General features: G+C 48.2%; 1 protein-coding gene across 4 annotated transcripts in view; it reads left to right on the forward strand.

Moving 5' to 3' along the window:
• The window catches only part of LOC140211999 (GON-4-like protein), a 63,548-nt gene that overhangs the window by 6,901 nt on the left and 36,021 nt on the right, over nucleotides 1-20,626 (forward strand). For 3 of the 4 annotated variants that reach the window (XM_072282374.1, XM_072282345.1, XM_072282354.1), the window contains exons 2-10: nucleotides 963-1,246; nucleotides 3,758-3,976; nucleotides 7,091-7,287; nucleotides 10,180-10,254; nucleotides 11,155-11,205; nucleotides 12,216-12,266; nucleotides 15,896-15,991; nucleotides 16,732-16,851; nucleotides 18,864-19,061. In XM_072282374.1, coding sequence (XP_072138475.1) covers nucleotides 988-1,246; nucleotides 3,758-3,976; nucleotides 7,091-7,287; nucleotides 10,180-10,254; nucleotides 11,155-11,205; nucleotides 12,216-12,266; nucleotides 15,896-15,991; nucleotides 16,732-16,851; nucleotides 18,864-19,061 — 1,266 coding nt within the window. In that variant the 5' untranslated portion in view covers nucleotides 963-987. The remainder of the gene's footprint in view (nucleotides 1-962; nucleotides 1,247-3,757; nucleotides 3,977-7,090; nucleotides 7,288-10,179; nucleotides 10,255-11,154; nucleotides 11,206-12,215; nucleotides 12,267-15,895; nucleotides 15,992-16,731; nucleotides 16,852-18,863; nucleotides 19,062-20,626) is intronic. The other variant, XM_072282364.1, reaches the window with a different exon arrangement.

Here is a 20,626-nt window from a genome sequence, read left to right on the forward strand (position 1 = left end):
GAGGGGCTGGTCGGAGGCTTGAAGTTTTCGGACGGACTCAGAGTTTGCTGCGGTCGGGTGCTTCCAATGGTGCTGCATCGGCAAGTTGGCGGTGCTTGGAGGTTCATAGCAGGGAGAGTTCCTCCTTCTACCGCCTGCGGGAGATGATGAGTCTATCGGGACTTTGAGACTTTTTTTTTACTGTGCCCATGGTCTGCTCTTTATCAAATTATGGTATTGCTTTGCATTGTTGTAATTATATAGTTTTGTCAGTTTTAGTCTTGGTTTATCCTGTGTTTTCTTGTGATATCATTCTGGAGGAACGTATCATTTTTTAATGCATGCATTTCTAAATGACAATAAACGAGGACTGAGTGTCCTCATAATCTAAATCTAATCTAAATATAGGAGACTGAGATAATTGTGACTCCAGATTCAGTGCACAAAAAAACACACTTAAGATAAAGAACACAATAATTTTTTAAAAAACAGAATAAATACCTGCAATAGCTTCTAATCACAGGCTGTTTGTATGTACATAAGTGGCACGGTGCAGGAGTGTGTGTACATAAGGTGACTGACAGGAAATGATAAAGGATTGGTGGGGGGGTGGTGTGAATCCATTGTATTTCTACTGTAAATGCCTGCAAAAAGATGAATCTCAAGATCGTATACAGTGGCATGTATGTAATTTGATAACGTAGTTTGAAGACAGGCTGAAGGAACTTTATCCGTACCGTATGACTCCAGTGTCTGGAATCTTCTGCCCCAGGGGATAGATCATTAGGTATGTTCTAAGTTGGAGTGGGTAAGTAATTTATAGATTGAGGAATTTGAGGGCACTAGGGAGCTGGTGCAGAAGATTAGTTGGGAGTCAGTGTAGATTCGGTGACGAGGCAGGACTGAAAGGCCAAATGGCCACCTCATGATGTCCACGTTATCCAAGCTCTCTGTCCTCATCGCGACGTGCTTTCTCTCCGCAGACTAGCCCGGGGGGAGGAGTGGGAGATGCTGCCGGCCGAGAAGAGGAAGGCGGTCTCCGCGCCGCCTTCTCCGCAGAGAGCGAAGACCACCCGGACGGACGAGCAGACGAGCCCACTGTCTGACCCCGGCGGGGTGGACCGCCCTGCAGCTGCATGGCAGGCGGCCCCCTGCCACCGGGAGGATGGAGAGGAGGAGGAGGGGGAGGCTGTCCAGTGTCCCGGAGCTGAGCACCAGCCAGTGGAGCTGACATCCCCGGAGGACAGCGAAGCCCACAGGCAGGCAGGTGAGGACCAGTCAGGACGGGGACACGTCGTTAGTGTGCCCCGGGCACTCCATGGCACTGGGGTAATACCATTTTCATTACAATGTCAGAGGGTGTTTTGTGGCGAGCAGAATCCTATCCTCAGTTGCCCGATGGTGCTGGGTGAGGGAGTGAGCCATTGACATTCTCCCTGCCGTAGTAGAAGAGACCTTGGATAAGCATGTCACTGAAAGATGGGACCATTCCACCGGGCCCCCTCTTCGTCACCCCTCCCATGGTGCAAGGCGCCTGCCCGGTGGGAGCTGTGAGAAGACGGCGTGGCCTGATGGTGCGGATCTTTGATGATGGACGTTGCCTTCTTGAGGCAGTGCCTCCTGCAGGCACGACCGATGGTGGGGAGGGATGCGCCCGTGGTGCTTCGGGCAGAGTCTGCTGCTCGCCGAAGCTTTTTGCATTCCTGTGCATTGAAATTGATACAACTGGCCGGTATATCTGTTGAAGACTGTTCAGTGACAAGCTGTACCTCCTTAATAGGAATCATTGAGGGGAAAAAAAAATCAGTAAAACAGGCCCTTCAGCCTATCTAGTGTGGTACTGACCTCGATGCCGATCTAAGCGAGCCCTACTTGCCTGTGTTCGGCTCATACCCCTCTTTACCTGGGGTCCATTATTTAATGGTATTGGTTCGTGGCATATGTGGAAACCCCTGCTCTAACCCTTCCCTCTCCATGTATCTGACCAAGTGACTTTTAATTGGTACTGTACTTGGCTCAACCACTTCCTCTGGCAGCTCAACTGATATACCGATCGCCCTCAGTGGACCACCAGTTACCCATTGGGCTCTTTATAAATCTCCCCCCTTTCATCATAAACCTGTGCTTTCTGTTTTTTGATTCCCAGACCTGGGGAAAAAGACTGAACATTTGCCCAATCCATGCCCTCATTATTTAAATAATAATCTCTACAAGATCATATATGTAATTTTTCTGGTTCCTTAAGGTTGTTATAGCTGGGAGCGGTAGTGTGGACAAGCTCCCCCTACTTATAAACTGCTCCCAATGGCATCCACCTCAAATTGCCTCTGACAACCAAGTCCAGCTCCTGGCCTTCACGTATGGCTTAGTTACTAAGCCCAGCAGAACCGTTTCTACTGATAGAAGGGGCAAAGGCGGATTACTGGCACCTTAAAACCAGTCGCTTTGGGCAGATGGGGCTCATCTGCTGTGGTTGGCAGCTCATCTAGGAGAAGGAAAACTCTGATCTCAAACCTCCGTTCCCTTGCGGCTATACCCACTCATGAGGAAGGCTTTGGGAGTAAACCCCGAGGAAAAATCTGGAGTTAGAGCCCCTAAGGCAGTCCTATGTTGAGTTCACTGCTGACTGGCAGCTGTTACGATGTCATTGGTGTCAAACTGTATCGGTCTCTGCTGTTCCTGTGGATTGATCAGCTGGGGGAGTCTGCTGCATGGGCAGCAGCTTACTCTCCATATCGCACTGCCCTGGCTTGTGTATCACAGTGACAGCAACATCCAGCGGAGGGCCTCAATAATCCTTATAAGATCATCTTTTGTTTTTTCGGCTCCATTGAATAAAGTCCCAACCTGCTCGACCTCTCCCTATAACTCAGTCCCTCAAGTTGCAGTAACAGAATCTCCTCTACATTCTTTCCAGCTTAATAGCATCTTTCCTGTAACAGGGTGACCAAAACTGCACACGTTAATTCGGCCTCACTAACATCTTGTAGGAAGCAGTATCAGTCATCAGGAACCCCGACCATCCAGACCAATGCTCTCTTCTCACTGCTGACTCTCACTACCAGGTTCAGGAACAGTTATTACCCCTCAACCAGGCTCTTGAACCAAAGTGGATAACTTCACTCAACTTCACTCACCCCAATGCTGAATTATTCCCACAACCTATGGACCCACTTTCAAGGACTCTTCATGTTATGTTCTTGATATTTATTGTTTATTTATTATTAATATTTTTTCTTTATGTGTTTGCTCAGTTTGTCTTTTGCACACTGGTCGTTTGTCCGTGTCGTGTGTTTTTTCATTTATTCTATCATGTTTCTTTGTATTTACTGTAAGTGTGCACGAAAGTGAATCTCAGGGTAGTATACGGTGACTTTGATAATAAATTTGCTTTCCTAATTTTCATACTCAGTGCCCTGATTAATGAAGCCATTGTGTCAAACACATCCATCAACCTGTCTACCTGCGATGCAATTTTCCAGGAACTATGTACTTGTACTTCTCAGTCCTCTTCTACAACACTCCCCAAGGCCCCACCTAGCCTGATTTGTTGATACAACACCTGCCCTTATCAGAATTGAGCCTATTTGCCATTCCTCAGTCCACACCTCCAGCTGATTAAACCCCCCCCCCCAGTAAGAGGCTGGTATGTGAGGATCCCAGCGAGAAATTCTGGGGACATCAAAGCTGAACAGAGCTGTGTTCCTCTAGGTTTCTTCTGATGGCCCCTCTGCTTGCTTGAGAGTCCTTTACCTTGCACTGTGCTGTCTTCCTTCAGGCACATCAACCCCTGACAGCTGGGAGGGGACACCTCCTGCAATCGCAGGTCCCTCCGGGAACGCGGCTTCCCCGAAACTAGAGAGCCAGCCGACTGCCCAGGGCAGCCCTGAGCTGGATGCGAGTCAGGGGCTGAGAGAAGGACCGCCCACCCCACAGGAAGCTGCTGCCAGCGACAACGAGAAGGACGAAGGCGAAAGGGAGCTGATCATCACAATCGGTAGGTCATGTAATCATGGGCTGGGTGGGGCGGGGTGGGGGCGGTTAGAATAGAGTACAGATCCTCCCTGGGCAACAACAGGGAACTGTTTGAATCCAGAAATTTGGCTGCCACGCTATATTTAAACAACAGCACGGGCAACCAGAACATTTAACTCAACAATTCAGAATTCTTTACGAGATTCAATGATATTGTAGTTGCCACGAAAGTACTGTGTGTGGGATAAAACAGCGGTTTATTTCATCCAGCATCTCAGAAACATACACTCAGTGGCCACTATATTACATACAGCTGCTCCTTAAAGCTGATCAGCCAATCACGTGGCAGCAACTCAATGCATAAAAGCATGCAGACGTGGTCAAGAGGTTCGGACCAAACATCAGAACGGGGAAGAAATGTGACCTAGGTGACTTTGACCATTTGGTGCCAGTTAGGGTGGTTTGACTATCTCAGGAATGGCTGATCTCCTGAGACTTTCACACACAACACTCTCTTGAGTGTGCACAGAATGGTGCGAAAAACAGAAAAAAAGTCGAGTGGCAGTTTTGTGGGCGAAAATGCTTCGTTAATGAGAGAAATCGGAGGAGAGCAGCTGGACTTGTTCAGGCTGGTGTGCAGAAGAGCATCTCTGAATACACAACATCTCAAACTTTGAAGTGGATGAGGTACAGCAGCAAAAGACCATGAACTCACAGTAAGTGGTCGCTGTATAACGTAACTAATAAAGTGACAATTGAGTCTAGAAAGTGTATTGTGATCTCGGCAGAAGATGCCTGCAGCCTCACTTCAGCCAGCAGATCTCCCAGACGCTCCCCCTGTGTGTACAGGGGGCTGTCTGTAAGTCTGGAGTTTGTAACTTGGGAAAGACCTTATTGTACTAAGGGACAATTCAAAACTGTGGGATAGAAGCTGTCCTTGAGCCTGGTGGTTTGTGTTCTCAGGGTTTTGTATCTTCTACCTGATGGGAGAAGAGAGAATGCCCGGGGTGAGTGGGATCCTTGATTCTGCTGGCCGCAGGAAGTGTGGACGGAGTCCATGGAGGTGCTGCTCGTTCCTGTGGCGTGCTGAGCTGTGTCCACCACTGCAGTATCTTGTGGTCATATCCAGACCAGTTGCTGAACTGACCCATGGTGATTCCAGACTGGATGCTTTCTGTGGTGTACCTGTGAAAGTTGATGAGGGTCAGCAGGTGCATGCTGAATTTCCTTAGCCTCCTGGGGAAGTAGAGCTGCCTGTGACGTCCATGTGGTTAGACCAGGACAAGGTACTGGTGATGTTGATGCCTCGGAACCGGAAACTCCCAGCTCGCAATCTCTGCACCATTGATGTAGATGGGGAGCATGTGCAACTGCCCCCTTCCTACCTGAAACCAATGGCCAGCTCTTTTGTTTGGTTGACTTCGAGAAAAATGTAACGGGAAAGTCAAATACATGGCATGGTTTCAGCTGACAGAATGGATCTGTTTCTATACTGTACGGCTTTGTAAAAGGCAGCTCTGTTTAAAAATAAAGGCACCGATTGAAGACTGCATTGAAGCAACAGGTTTTCTGTCAGAGGGTGGCGAGACTTTTGGGCAGAGATAGTTCGATTCTTGAGAAGTGAGGGTGGGGTGTCGTTATTGGGGACGCAGGACTGCAAGATTGAGATTATAAACATGAGAAATTCTGCAGGTCCTGGAAATCCAAAGCTACGGGCACAAAATGCTGGAGGAACTCAACAAGCCAGGCCTGTTGAAGGGAATTAAGAGACGAAGGCCGAGACCCCGAATCAGGACTGGAAAGGAAAGGGTAGAAGCCAGCATAAGAAGGTGGTGGCGAGGGGGGTTGGGGTAGAGGAGTACAGGTGGTGGCTGTGAGACCAGGTGAGGGAGAAGGTGGGTGGGTGATGGAGTGGGGATGAAGTAAGGATGTAGGAAGTGAGGAAAAAGGCTGAAGAAGGGGTCTGATGGGAGAGGACAGTGGACAATGAAGGAAGAGGAAGGAGGAGGAAGGTAATGGGCAGGTGAGGAGTGAGAGAGAAATCAGAATGAAGAATGGATAAAAGGAAGAGGAGGGATGGGGGAGAAATTATGGACATTGGAAAAATCAATGTTGATACTATCAGGTTGGAGGCTACCCAGACAGAATGCGAGGTGTTGCTCCTCCAGCCTGAGTTTGGCCTCCCTCATCATGGCAGTAGAGAAGGCCGTGGACAGACACATCAGAATGGGAAGTCGAATTAAAATGGGTCGTGAAAGGGAGATCCTGCCTTTTGTAGCGATCAGATTGAAGGTGTTTAACAAAGCTGACCACTTCTCAGTTGGCTCTCATGGATGTAGAGGAGGCTGCACTGGGAACACCGGATACAGTCGATGACCCTGACTGACTCACACGTGAAGTGTCACCTCACTTGGGGCCCTGAGTGACGGTGATGGAGGAGGTGTCACACTTGTCATGCTCGCCGGGATAATTGCCAGGAGGAAGATCAGTGGGGAAGGACGTGTAGACAAGGGAATCACAGAGAGAGCAATGCCTGTAGAAAACGGAGACGGGTGGAGGGAAAGATGTGCTTAGTGGTCAGACCCTGTGATTAGAGCTTTGCTGCTCAGTTCTAGAAGCAACTGGCTGAGGGGAAGTGGCTGCTTTTGAACCTGGCGGAGTGGGACTTAAGGTTTCTGTAACTCCTGCTCGGATGGCAGCTACAAGAGGGTGGCCTGGCCCAGACGGTGGGGATCTTTGGCGACAGACGTTGCCTACTTGAGGCAGGAATCCACGTAGGTACACTGATGGTGGGGAGGGATGTGCCCTTGTTGTTTTGGGCTGAGTTCACTGCTTTCTTTGCAGCATCTTGTGCTCCTGCAGATTTGAACTGCCGTGCCATCACAGACTTCAACAAGTGAACAAATTTTCTCTAAAGCAGTCCTTCATAACCATTGTAATACAAATAAAGTCATGACTGCTCCAATTGTTAAGTGAGTCCAGTTTTGGAATAGTTTCTGGGTCAATGATATGGGAAATAGGCAGGGCAGATAAGGGATCGGTGAATTATTTACTGAGAAATAGGCATTAGGGAGTGAGCAGCCGCCTCCTTTCTGCCGAGCCCTATGAGACTGTGAATCCTTTCTTTCACTTGCAGAGGAGGGAGGGAGCGAGATGAAAAGGCCGAGGAGGAAGAAGGGTGTGAAGCGGGGGAGGAAGACGAAAGAAACCAAGTGCTCGGAGGTGGCTGATCCCGAGTGTGACATTCAGCTGGACGACAGCTTTGAACGGGCGCTGGAGGATGGAGCAAAGCAGCACAACCTAACTGCCGTCAATGTGCGGAACATCCTGCACGTGAGTGTCCACTGCTGTGCCCTTCACCAGTACCTGAAACAGAACAGAGAACCGTAGAGCTCAGAAATAGGCCCTTTGGCCCACAGTGTCTGCATTGAACGGGATGTCAAATCTAACTGAATCTTCTCTGCCTGCGCATGATCCATACCCTCCACTCCCTGCTGCTTTAGCACCTCAGTCTTATCTGCTTCCACCCACTCCCACCTGACAGCCTGTTCCAGACACCCACCATTCTCTGTGTGTAAAACAAAAATACTTGTCCCCCATATCTCCTTTGAACTTCGCCCTCCCACCTTAAGTGCATGTCCTCCAGTATAGACCATGAGATATAAGACCATAAAATATCAGAGTAGAATTAGGCAGTTTGGCCCATTGAGTCTGCTCCACCATTCCGTCATGGTTGATTTATTGTCCCTCTCAATCCCATTCTCCTGCCTTTTCCCCGTAACTTATGCTTCACATATCTGGAATAATCTTCCAGAGGATCTGAAGTCTGGCCCAACTTCAAGCTCTTTTAAATCAAGACTTAAAGCTTTACTTTTCACTGTAGCTTTTAATTAGAATCTCCTGCACTGTAACTTCTATGTATCATATCTATTTTTTGTGTGATTTTTTTCTCTTATGTTGTCTGAAGTTTGATGTTTGATTTTTATATCTTGTTCTATTAAAGCACTTTGAACTGCCTTGTGTTTGAAAAGTGCTAAATGAATAAACTTGCGTGCCCTTACTAGTCAAGAACATATCAGCTCCACACCTCCCCCTCCTGTCTTCTCCTATCATTTTGGATCTCCCCCTCCCCCTTCCACTTTCAAATCTCTTACTAGCTGTTCCTTCAGTTAGTCCTGATGAAGGGTCTTGGCCTGAAACGTCGACTGCACCTCTTCCTAGAGATGCTGCCTGGCCTGCTGCGTTCACCAGCAACTTTGATGTGTGTTGCAAGAACATATCAGCCTCTGCTTTAAATATATCCAATGGCTTTGTCTCCACAGCTGTCTGTGGTAATGAATTCCGCAGTGTCTGGCACCCTGGGGAAAAACGTTCTGACTGTCTACCCCATGACTCTTATAATCTTTTAAGTTTTGACCAGGTTTCCCCTTCGCCTCCTTCACTTCAGAGAAAACAATTGAAAAATCGACTGCTCTTTCCCCTCCATTGATGCTGCCTGACTTGCTGAGTTCCTCCACAATTTTGTGTGTGCTGCCCAACCTTGCCCTATAGCTCATGCTCTCTAATCCAGGGCGTATTCTGCACCCTCGTACAGTTGTCCACAAGTGTTGCTTAACCAATGATTTATGCAACATGAGTTCTTTGCTCTTATACTCAGTGCCCAGGGAACGATGAAGGCAGGCAAGTCGTATGTGTTCTTCGCCACCCCTTCTACTTGCTTGGCCACTTTCAGGGATTTGTCGGTTTCGACCCTAAGATCCCTCTAAATCAGGGCTTCCCAACGTTTTGAATGTGTAGACCCCTGCACTGAACCGAGGGGTCTGTGGACCCCTGCGAAACCCTGCTCTCTGTTAACACTGTTAAGGGCCCTGCTATCAACTACATACGTTACCTTTATCATTTAAGTTCGCCTCACACTTGCTCAAATTAAACTCTATCTACAGAGTTATTCATCCCATTTCTGTAACCGCTGTATATTCTGCTACATCCTGTGATAGCCCTCTACATTGTCCACAGATACACCAATCACCTGCAATCTCAGCAGCCCGTCTCTTAATGTGGAAAAATATCATAAACACAAGATGCTGGAAAACACACACATAATGCTGGAGGAACATTGCAAGAGACAGAATCTCCTGGTGGCTGCCCGTTTCAATTCAACTTCCCATTCCCATTCTGACAGACATGTCTGTCCATGGTCTCCTCTGCTGCCACGATGAGGCTAAACTCGGGTTGGGTGGCCTCCAGCCTGTCAACATGAACATCAACTTTCCCTACTTCTGGTAACTTCTCCCCTTCCCTCCTCCCTTTTTCCATTTGCCACTCTGGTTACTCTCTCACCCCTTCTCTTCTCCTAACCTGCCCATCACCTCCCTCTAATTCCCGTCCTCCTCGCTATTCCTGATCCATTGTCCTCTCCTATTAGATTCCTACTTCATCGCTTCACCTCTTTCACCTATCACCCCCCCCCAGCTTCTCACTTCTTCCACCACTCTCTGTGTAAAAAAAATTTACCTCTGACATTCCACACCCCCTATACTTTCCTCCAGTCAACCTAATATTATAACCCTCTCGTATTAGCCATTTCTGCCCTGAGGAAAAGTCTCTGGCTATCCACTCGATCTATACCTCTTATCTTGTACACCTGTGTCAATTCTCTCATCCTCCTTTGCTCCAGAGAGAAAAACCCGAGCTCGCTCAGCCTTTCCTCATAATCCAGGCTCTCTAATCTAGGCAGCCTCCTGGTAAACCTCCTCTGTGCCCTCTCTAAAGCTGCCACATCTTTCCTGTAGATGAGGCGCCCAGAAATGAACATAATATTCCAGGTGTGCTTTAATCAGAGTTTCAAACGAGATGCAACATCATCTTGTGGCTCTTGAACTGAATCCCCCGACTAATGAAGGCCACCACACCCTCCTAACTTGCGCGGTCTGAGTGTTGAGTTCAGGAGCTGGGATGTCATGTTACAGCTATACTGGGTGTGGGTAAGGCTACGCTTGTAGTACTGAGTACAGTTCTGGCTGCTCTGCTATAGAGAGGGTTCTGAAGGTCGTCACGGTGTACGGCCGCGGAAGCAGCAAGGGTTGGAGTGGTGGGTGGAGTTGTGGGAGTGTAAGGGACCTCATTTGTCTAGGGGGTCGTAGAGCAAGGATACGGGACCTGTCCTCCAGTTGGAGTCTGGGCAGGCAGGAGATGATGCTGTGTCTCTTCTCTTACCCCGTGCAGGAGGTGATCACCAATGAACACGTAGTGGCGATGATGAAGGCAGCGATAAACGACACCGAGCAGCAGCACATGTTTGTGAGTCTCCGAATGTTCGCCACGCGCTCATATCTTGTACGCGGACTCTACAGGCACTGACTGTTGGACCTGAATGGCTTAATTGTCTATGTGTCCCATCCATTCGGCCCCACATCCAATCAGGCCTGAAACATTTTCCTTCTCAACCCCTTCTTCCTGTAACCTTTGACACTAGCCTATTAACCACCATATCTTAAAAATATACTCAATGACTTGGCTTCCACAGACACCTGTGGCATTGAATTCCACAGATTCATCATCTTCTGGCTAAAGAAATTCATCATCTCTGTTCTAAAGGGACATCCTTTATTCTGAGTTTGTGCTCTCTGGTCCTGGACACTCCCACTACAGGAAACCTTCCACCCTTTCTCATTCTCCTAAACTCAGGCCCAGAGCCATCAGATACTCCTCATAATTCCTGTTAGTTTAAGTCCCTGTGCTCTAGTTTTCCTGGTACAACTCTTGGAATTGATGTGTCTGGCTGGCCCTTGGAGAAGGGGCAGCGGGGCTCTCGGGGGACGGGACAGCAACACTCCCAGCGAGGGGGCAGTAGGGCTCTCGAGAGGCTTGGGCGAGATATTTTTCATTCTTTATTTAGAGATTCTGCATGGAACAGGGCCTTCCTGGCCCAATGAGCCATACCACCCAGCAGTCCACCTCTTTTAACCCCAGCCTAATCACAGGACAATTTACAATGACCAATTAACCTACTAACCGATGTGTCTTTGGAATATGGGAGGAAACCAGAACACCTGGAGGAAACCCATGTACTCATGGGAAGAACACACAAACTTTCTTACAGAAAGTCCTGGGATTGCACTACGAACTTCAGATCACTTACTGCTCCACTCCTGCAGCGCCCTACGTAATAATTCTAACCCCATGGCTTTGTCTTTTCAGGAGCCCAAGATGACTCGCTCCAAGCTGAAGGAGGTTGTGGAGAAGGGAGTGGTGAGTTCAGACTGACGACTGCTTTAGTCTGCTGCTCGGTTGGGCATGCAGAGATCATGAGAGTGAGCAGCTTTATACGATAAGGGATGGGGTGGGGAGGGGGTTGGAAACTGGAATCTAAGTGGGGGAGAGGAGGGGAGAATCTAAAGGCGTGGGAACACAAGCTGTAGCGACACAGGTTGGGAATTACGAGCACTGGGCTTCATTCCCAGAGGGATGAATTTGAAAAGCAGAGAAGTACTTGTATTGAATTTTCATTGGGACACAGTTCTAGTCTCCACGTCCCTTGGTTAGACCACTGTGCGCAGTTCTGCTCTCTGTTTTCCCTTGGTGCACAAGTGCTCTGAGCCTCAGGGGAGATGAAGGCTACGGGAGTAAACCCAGACAGAAAATCCGGAGTGGAACCCCTAAGGAGACTGGACGTCACTGAACATCCTTCCAACAGCTCCAGCAGCCGAGCTGCTGCCAAATATGTTGGTTTGCTTTCCTTTGGACTGCACCGGTGAGGCCGAGAGGGGGACCTTGACGACTGGGCATCCCAGGATCTCCTTACCTTCCACCCAGGCTTCGAGACAGACAGGTGCCATCATTCCCTTGTTTAGACCTCACTGGGAGAACCATGCACAGTTCCAGTCCCTGTATTCCTTGGCAAGACCACAGTGGGAGAAGTGTACACTGTTTTGGCCTCTGCATCCCTGGGTCAGACCCCAGTGGGTCTGGTTCTCATATCCCTGGATTAGAACACACTGGGAGCAAGGTGATCTTGCAGGCTGCCCCTGTGTTGGGCATTGACACAAATGATACATTTCACTGTCCATCTGACAAATAAAGCTAATCTTCATTCCATTGCTGTGGAACAGCTCCTGATCACTGCTCAGGGCTGACAGGGGAAGATGGCACACCAGGAGGGTGGAGGAGTGGGTGACAGAGTCAGAGAGAGATTGCGTATATAAACCTCCGTGCCCAGCCGCGTGAGAGGCAGTCACTGGTGTGTCATTAACTTTCTGCAGGTTCCTCCGACATGGAATATATCTCCGATGAAGAAGGAGAAAGAATCCAAGGTTTGTGAAACTTTTTGATGTTAGCTGCAGCCTTAGAATGTGTAATAGAAAGAAAGGACAAAGCTGCCAACTCCCTGGGTGCTTGTTCAAACCGCCTTCTCTTTGGCGTAGAGGAGTTGTTCACACGGAGGGGTTGGGTGATCAGTGTAAGATGCAGGGTTAGGGCATTCTACCCCCCCCCCCCAAGCCTGCTGATCCTTTAAGCTAAATGCACAGCAGGGAAGCAAAGGTTCAAAGGTACAATTTAATGTCAGAGAAATGTATACAATATACATCCTGAAATGCTTTTTCTTCACAACCATCCATGAAAACAGAGGAGTACCCCAAAGAATGAAAGACAGTTAAAGTACCCAAAGTACCCCCCAGCTCCCCCCTCCCTCCTGTGCATAAGCAGCAGTGAGCAGCAATCCCCCTCCCCCCACTGGCAAAAATAAAGCACACCTGCTACCAGCACTCAAGCGTGAGCAAAGCAATAGCAAAGACACAGACTTGCAGTTACCCCAAAGACTACATTGTTCACCTGATAGCTTCACATACTGCAGGCTCTCTCTTTCCAAGTAAGGGAGAAAGAGGTGACTCCATTTTCCAACGAGCGGGAAAGATAACGCAAACAACTCGCCGGTGTACGATGTTCAAAGTCCGTTATGTCGCTTTTTTTCGAGCTCTGTCCCTGGAGATCACAAGGATTCCGGGTCCCCAGGCACACAGCAGATGTTCTGACTCCCCCAACGACACACGGGTCTCCTGTGGCGACACTAACCCTTGATTCGCCCATCTCCAGTTACTCGAGATCCCAGGCTTCTGAATCCATGCCGAGATCTTAGGCCAAGACTTTGGCGTGTTGAATAGCGGCTGATCACGGGACCCCGAGAGCAGAAAGAACCGGCTATTTATTTACAACCACACCGGCCAGCAGTCCCACAATTTAACCCTAATCACAGGACAATTTTTAATGACCAATTAACTTACTAACTGGTACGTCTTGGGACTGTGGGAGGAAACCAGAGCACCCGGAGGAAACCCACGCGCACATGGGTAGAACGTACAAACTTTGGATGCTGGAATTGAACTCTGAAACCTCGAGCTTTAATAGCGTCTGGCTAACTGCTACGTTACCGCAGCACCCTGACCCAGACAGCAATCTAACTTGGTCTCATTTGCTGCACGTCCGTCTAATTCATCTTGTTCCAGTCCAAGGGGCTTTCAAATGTTGTTATTGTACCTGCCTTAACCACTTCCCCGGCAGCTTGTTCACCCACCACCCTTGGCATGAAGAGGTTGCTCCTTAGGTCCCCTTTAAGTTTTTCCCTCTTACCTAAATCCCTAGTTTTTGATCCCATAATCCTGGGGAAATTGTGTGCATTCATCCTGTCTATGCCCTTCATAATTTTATGTAAGATCATCTCTTAGTCTCCTACACTCCAATGAGCAAAGTCCCAAGCTGCTTAGCCTCTCTGTAACTCAGTCCTGCGAGTCCTGGCAGCATTTTCGTTAATCCTTTCTGCACTCTTTCCAACTTTCCTACAACCAGATGACCAGAGCTGAGCGCAATATTCCATATGTGGCCTCACAAACATTTTACATAAGTATCATCTGAAACCTGTGCCCTCTAGTTTTTGGTGTGCTAACGCTGGGAAAAAGACTTCATGCATTCACCCATAGAACACTACAACACAGAAAACAGTCCATTCGGCCCTTCTAGTCTGTGCCGAAACTTTATTCCACTAGTCCCATTGACCTGCACCCAGTCCATAGCCGTCCAGACCCCTCCCATCCATGTATTCATCCAATTTATTCTTAAAACTTAAAAGTGAGCCCACATTTACCACGTCAGATGGCAGCTCGTTCCACACTCCCACCACGCTCTGAGTGAAGAAGTTCCCCCTAAACTTTTCCCCTTTCACCCTAAAGCCATATCCTCTCGTATTTATCTCGTCTAATCTAAGTGGGAAGAGCCTACTCGCATTTACTCTGTCTATACCCCTCATAATTTTGTAAACCTCTATCAAATCTCCCCACATTCTTCTACACTCCAAGGAATAAAGTCCTAACCTGTTCAATCTTTCCCTGTAACTCCACTCCTGAAGACCCGGCAACATCCTAGTAAATCTTCTCTGCACTCTTTCAATCTTACTGATATCCTTCCTATAGTTAGGTGACCAGAACTGTACACAATATTCCAAATACAAGCTCACCATAACACCCCAACTCCTATGCTCAATACTTTGATTTATGAATGCCAGGATGCCAAAAGCCTTCTTTGCAACCCTGTCTACCTGTGATGCCACTTTCAGGGAATTATGTATCTGAACTCCCAGATCCCTTTGTTCCTCAGTGCCCTACCATTTACTGTGTATTTACCCTGTCTATGATTTTATACAGCTCAATAAGATCACCCCTCAGTCTCCTCCGTTCCAAACAATAAAGCACTAGCCTGCCCAGCCTCTTCCTATAACTATATATGTTTGCACTCTTCCCAGTTCAATGATGTCTTTCCTATAACAGGGTAACCAAAACTCCAGGTTTGCCCTCACAAGTTGTGAAATTTGTTGTTTTGTGGCAGCAGTGTAGTTCAAGATGTAAAAAAATTACAATGTTACTACAATAAATAGATGGTGCAAAAGAGGAATATTTATGGGCCATTCAGATATCTGGTGGCAGATGGCCAGATGCCATTCCTAAGATGTTGAGTGTTGGTCTTCGGCCTCCTGTACCTTCTCCCTCCGGAATGGTAGTAATGAGAAGAGGGCATGTCCCGGGTGGTGAGAGTCCTTCATGATGGGCACTGCCTTTTGAAGATGTCCTTGATGCTGGGAAGGCTCGTGCCAATGATGAAGATGGCTGAGTTGACAACTTTCTGCAGCTGTTTCCGATCCTTTGCAGTGTCCAGACTGAAGAAGACCAGTGTGTCAAACGTTGTCATCACACCACTTGGCAACACTATTCTGCACTACCCTATAGCCTAGCCTCACTGGGCGTCACAGGGCTCAAACTTTCATTTCATGCTGAGGGGTCAGGACGGCATTTGGGTTGGGCTGAGGAATGGGGGTAACTCCCGTCCATCAGAGAGATTGAGTGCTCCCCACTCAATCACAGCCTGGTACGGAAACACCAAAGCCCTTTTACAGAAAACCTACAAAAAGTAGTGGACATGGCCCAGTCCGTCACGGGTCAAACCCACCCCACCACTGAGCACATCTACACGGAGTATTGTCACAGGAAAGCAGCATCCATCTTCAAGGACCCCCACCACCCTGGCCATGCTGTCTCCTCGCTGCTGCCATCAGGAAGAAGGTACAGGATTCCCAGGAACCACACCACCAGGTTCAGGAACAGTTAGTAGTTCCAACCATCAGGCTCTTGAACCGGAAGGCTGTTCCCACAACCTATGGACTCAATTTCGAGGATTTCATCTCATATTCTCGATATCTATTGCTTATATTTTGTATTTGCACCATTTATGTTTTATTTTGCACACTGGTTATTTGCCCATCTTGTTGGGTGCAGTCTTTCATGGATTCTATTGTACTGTGATTGCTTGCATAAAAATCAATCTCGGGGTTGTATGTGATGATCTATATGTACTTTGATAATAAATTTACTTCGAGTGACAATGACCTGTATTGCAGGCTCCCCTATTTATCGACATCCCTCTGGAGGAGGAAGACTCGTCTGATGAAGAATACAAGCCCGAGGAAGAGGAGGAAGATGAGACCGCGGAAGAGGTACGCACTCCCATTCAGCACCTACGTCGATGTGCCCGTGCGTGGCATTGATGTTTGCTGGTAATTGGCTATTGTCCATGTACTGAGATACAGTGCAAAGCCTTTTGTCTGTGTGTTATATGATCAGTTCATCCCAGGTGTACGTACATTGGGGTAGTACAAAAGGAAGAAAAACTGTGTAATAAAGTGTTACAGCGACAGTACAGAGAAAGCGCAGTACAGGCAGACAATAAGGTTCAAGGGCCACAAGATAAATAGCTTTATTATGGTCACACACAGAGGTACAGTGAAAAACTTAGTTTTGCATGAATTCCATACAGATTATTCATTAAGCCTGTACGTTGTAATAGCGCAAGGGATAAACAATAACAGAATGCAGAAAAAATGTTACAGTTACAGACAAAGAGCAGTGCAGGCAGCCAGTAGGGTGCAAGGGTCATAACAAGGTAGATTGTGAAGTCAAGAGCCCATCTTATTGTACTAGAGAACAGTGTTATAATAGCAGGGTAGAAGCTGTCCTCGAGCCTGGTTTTACGTGCTTTCAGTCACTTTGCATCTCGCCTCTCTGTTTCGTCCTGTGTCCCCCACTCTCTCTCGCTTCTCCTCTGCCTCTCCTCCCCCTCGGCCCCTCTCCCATGCGTCACCCCTCGCTCTTGCGCCCCTGCTCCTTCAGGAATCACAGACTCCAACTCCAGGTTGTACCTGTTCTCTTTGCCTAATAGAGTTTCTCCAATCCGCAGAGCTTCCTGGAGAGCGACAATGAGAGTGCAATCTGCTCTCCCTCCGCTGGCCGCCGACCGAAGTTGGCCCAGGATGTGCCCGAGGTCCTGGAGGTGGTTGAGGCTGCCTCTTCGGTTGAGGTGAGTGAGGTACCCTGCGGCGTGCCCACAGCTCAATAAGAGACAACTTCCCCACAGTTGTTGCTGTTTCCCTCCCACCCACTCCCCTTCTCTTCCGGCTCTCTCATCCTTTTACCCCCGATGCTCAGCTGTGAAACAGGGTTTCATCCCTTCTTCAGGGGAGCAAAGCTGGAGGGTGGCATACAGTTTTGGTCATCCCGTTAAAGGGAAGGTGTTGTTACGCTGGAAAAAAGTGCAGAGGAGGTTTATGAGGATGTGGCGGGGACTGAAGGGGTTGAGTTATAATGAGAGGTTAGTCAGCTAACATTTTCTTCCTTGGAGCTTGGGAAACTTGAGAGGTGGATAAATTCATGAGGGGCAAATGCGAACAGCGTTCGTCACAGGGAAAGGGAATCAAAACTAATAGGCATAGGCTCAATGTGAGGGGAGGAAAAATTTAAAACGGACCAGAGGGGCAACTTCTTCAAGCAGAGGGTGATATGTTTGTGGAATGAACTGCCAGAGCAAATTGTAGAGATGGGTCAAATAGACAATTTGTAAGGAAAATTTTAGAGGGATTTGACCGGTTTGCAGGGACAAGTTGGGCAAAGAGACTAACACAAGAGATTCTGCAGATGCTGGAAATCTTGAGCAACACACACAAGATGTGGAGGAACTCAGCAGGTCCAGGCAGCATCTATGGAGGGGAATAAACAGTGGACACTTTTGGGCTGAGACCCTTCATCGGGACTGGAAAGGAAGAAAGAAGAGGTCAGAATAAGAAGGTGGGGGGACAGGGGGAGTGCTTGCTGGCAGGTGATAAATGAGACCAGGTGGATGGGGGAGTGCTGGTGGAGTAGGAAGCTGGGAGGGGATAGGTGGAAGGGGTAAAGGGTTGAAGAATCAGATAGGACAAGACAGTGGAACGTGGGAGAAATGGAAGGAAGAGGGGAAACCAGAGGGAGGTGATGGATGGGTAGGAGAAAAAGAGAGAGGATGACCAGAATGGGGAATGGAAAAAGAGAGGGAAAAGAGAGAGAAATTACCAGATATTGGAGAAATCGATGTTCATGTTGGAGACTGTTGCTTATCCAACCTGAGTTTGGCTTCTTTGTGGCAGTGGAGGAGGCCGTGGACCGAGATATAGGAATGGAAAGTTGAATTGGAATGGGACTTGCCTCATCTCTTCAACATTTTGTGACCTTTTTCCGTGCTGTATGACGACAGTAGGTATTTAAATTGACGGTGGGTAGAAACAGAGACTAGGGAGTTGCTAACCAGAGGGCAAAGGCATACGGTAATCATTAAGTGAGTCTCAACAGGCAGGCTTTAGGGTTTGGAGTTAAATTGGAAACTGGGTGAATATTTGGAGATAAAGTCTACAGAAAGTCTGTTGGAAGGAGGTACAGGAGCCTTGGGTCCCACACCACCAGGTTCAGAACAGTTATTGCCCTACAAATATCAGGCTCCTGAACTGGCATGGATAACTTCACTCAACACAACCCTGAACTGATTTCACAACCTACGGACTCGACAACTCACCTCAATATTATTTTTTTTTTGAGTTTATTTTGCACAATTTTTGTCTTTTTTTGCAAATTAATTTTTAGTTTTTATATAGTTTTTCATAAATTCTATTGTATCTCAGAATTTTCCTGTAATCTTAGAGTTGTATTTGGTGACACTTATGTACTTCGATAATAAATTTACTTTGACTTTTGAAAGTCGCTAACAAAGTGGGAAAAGAGTGATTGGTAGAGTGCACAGATTCGATGGGTTGAGTGGTCTCTTTCAGTGCGTCATGTTTCTATTCTTCTAGAGTCCTGCCAGGATAAGAAGCGAGAGTTTATATTCGTGTGTGTCTGTGTGTGTGAGTGTGTGTATATGTGTGGTGTCTGTGTGTGTGAGTGTATATGTGTGCGTGTGTGTGTCTGTGTGTGTGAGTGTGTGTGCGCGCATGTGTCTGTGTGTGTGAGTGTGGTTGGACAGGGTCCATGCTGCTTTAGTGGCTGTGTTGCTCTTGTGTTCCCCAGCAGCCACAGGAAGAGGAGAAGGCGGAGGGGAGCAGCCCAGCTGTGAGACACCTCAGTGTGGAGGTGATGCCCATGGGGCCGCCCCCGCTGCCGCCCACGGCCAAGCTCGCAGCCAGCAAGGACACCAGCTTCATGAAGAAGCTTTACACCGTGGATGAGGAGCTGGCATTGAATGAGGCCTGCTTGGATTCCTATCAGGTACTGGGGTGGGGTGGAGACTTAATTCATCTCAGAGACACACCGGCTGATCATCCATTCTCCGGTTAACCTTGTACATTTAATTGAATCTCTGAGGGGACAAAGCATTGGAACCAGCATAGGCCAGACAGAATGTTTTACCTAGAAAAAGAACAGGAGCAAGCCATTCAGCTCTTGCCGCCTGCAGTGTTGTTTCACATGATCACAGAATTCCCTCCTGTCTCATCCCTGCTCTCTCCCCATGTCCCTGGATGTCTTTTGATCCAGAAACCTATCTGCACCCTCCTTGAATGCTCATGGACTTGACCTTCTGTAGTAGGAGATTCCACAAGCTTCATCACCTTCTGAGTGAAACAAATTCTCCTGGTTTCATTCCTCTCGGGTCCTAAAGGAGGAACGATGCCTTGAATTGGCTATTCCAGAGACCTCTGTTTAGATGCTGCTTCAGTTGTTGACTCAGCTTGTTCAATTTTCTCTGGCGTACTTTTGATTGGTGAGCAACACACACAAAACACTGGAGGATCTCAGTGGGTCAAGCAGCATCTACGGAGGGGAATTAACAGACGATGTTTCGGGCTGAGACCCTTCATCAGGACTAGAAAGGAAGTGGGAAGAAGGCAGCAGAATTGATTGGTAGGATTCTTGTGGCGTTAGCTCAGCAATGTTTTTGAATGTCATATCCAAGTTTATTGTGTGTCCACGTGCAGGTGCAATGAAAAACGTGCTTGCAGCTGCATCACAGGCACTAAGCATCAGATAGACACTGGAAAAACATGATACAAAACAGAACAGAATTAGAACAGCAACACTCCCTGTCCATTGTAGGGCAAGGTGGTAACCCTGAGGCCGTGATTAGGGTCGTGCTGGTTGGTTCAAGGTGCGAGTGGTAGTCTGGGCTTCATAGTGACTACAAAGCTGCTATATAAATGCAATTCTTGTCGGAGTTCATTGCAGGGAGTTGGGGATTGGGCAGTGATTTCACTGATTGACTTGGGACCCTCTGCTTGCTCCTCCTGTGCCAGGAGAGTTTTCGGGAAGGAACCTCGAGGAGTGGTGGGGGGACTAGAGAGGAGGGAGTGCTGGATCTTGCCTGCATGATCTGATTCCCAAAGAGGGTCGCCAGTGTAAGTGCCCGATGATCACGTCTTCCTCATCCTTTCCTCAACATCCCTGGGTGCTCTGGTTTCTTCCCACTTTCCAAAGGATCAGTGTTCAAATCCCGGCACTGTCTGTGGGGAGTTTGTACGTTCTCCCCGTGACCGCATGGGTTTCCTCTGGGTGCTCCAGTTTCCTCCCACAGTCCAAAGGTGTTAGGGTTGGTGAATTGTGGACATGCCATGTTGGCACCAGAAACGTGGCAACACTTGCAGGCTGCCCTCCAGCGCATCCTCCCAAGCTGTGTTGCTCATTGACACAAAATGATGCATTTCACCGAATGTTTGGACGTATATGTGACACATAAAGCGACCTTCTCCCTCTCTGCCTTGCCTGGATTCTCGGGGAGGTGGGGACTGGTGCCCGGTGCTCCTGAAGCAACCTCCTCTATTTTGATGAGACTCGACGTA

Source organism: Mobula birostris, chromosome 2 (genome assembly GCF_030028105.1).
Source record: "Mobula birostris isolate sMobBir1 chromosome 2, sMobBir1.hap1, whole genome shotgun sequence".
Classification (NCBI taxonomy): Eukaryota; Metazoa; Chordata; class Chondrichthyes; order Myliobatiformes; family Myliobatidae; genus Mobula; species Mobula birostris.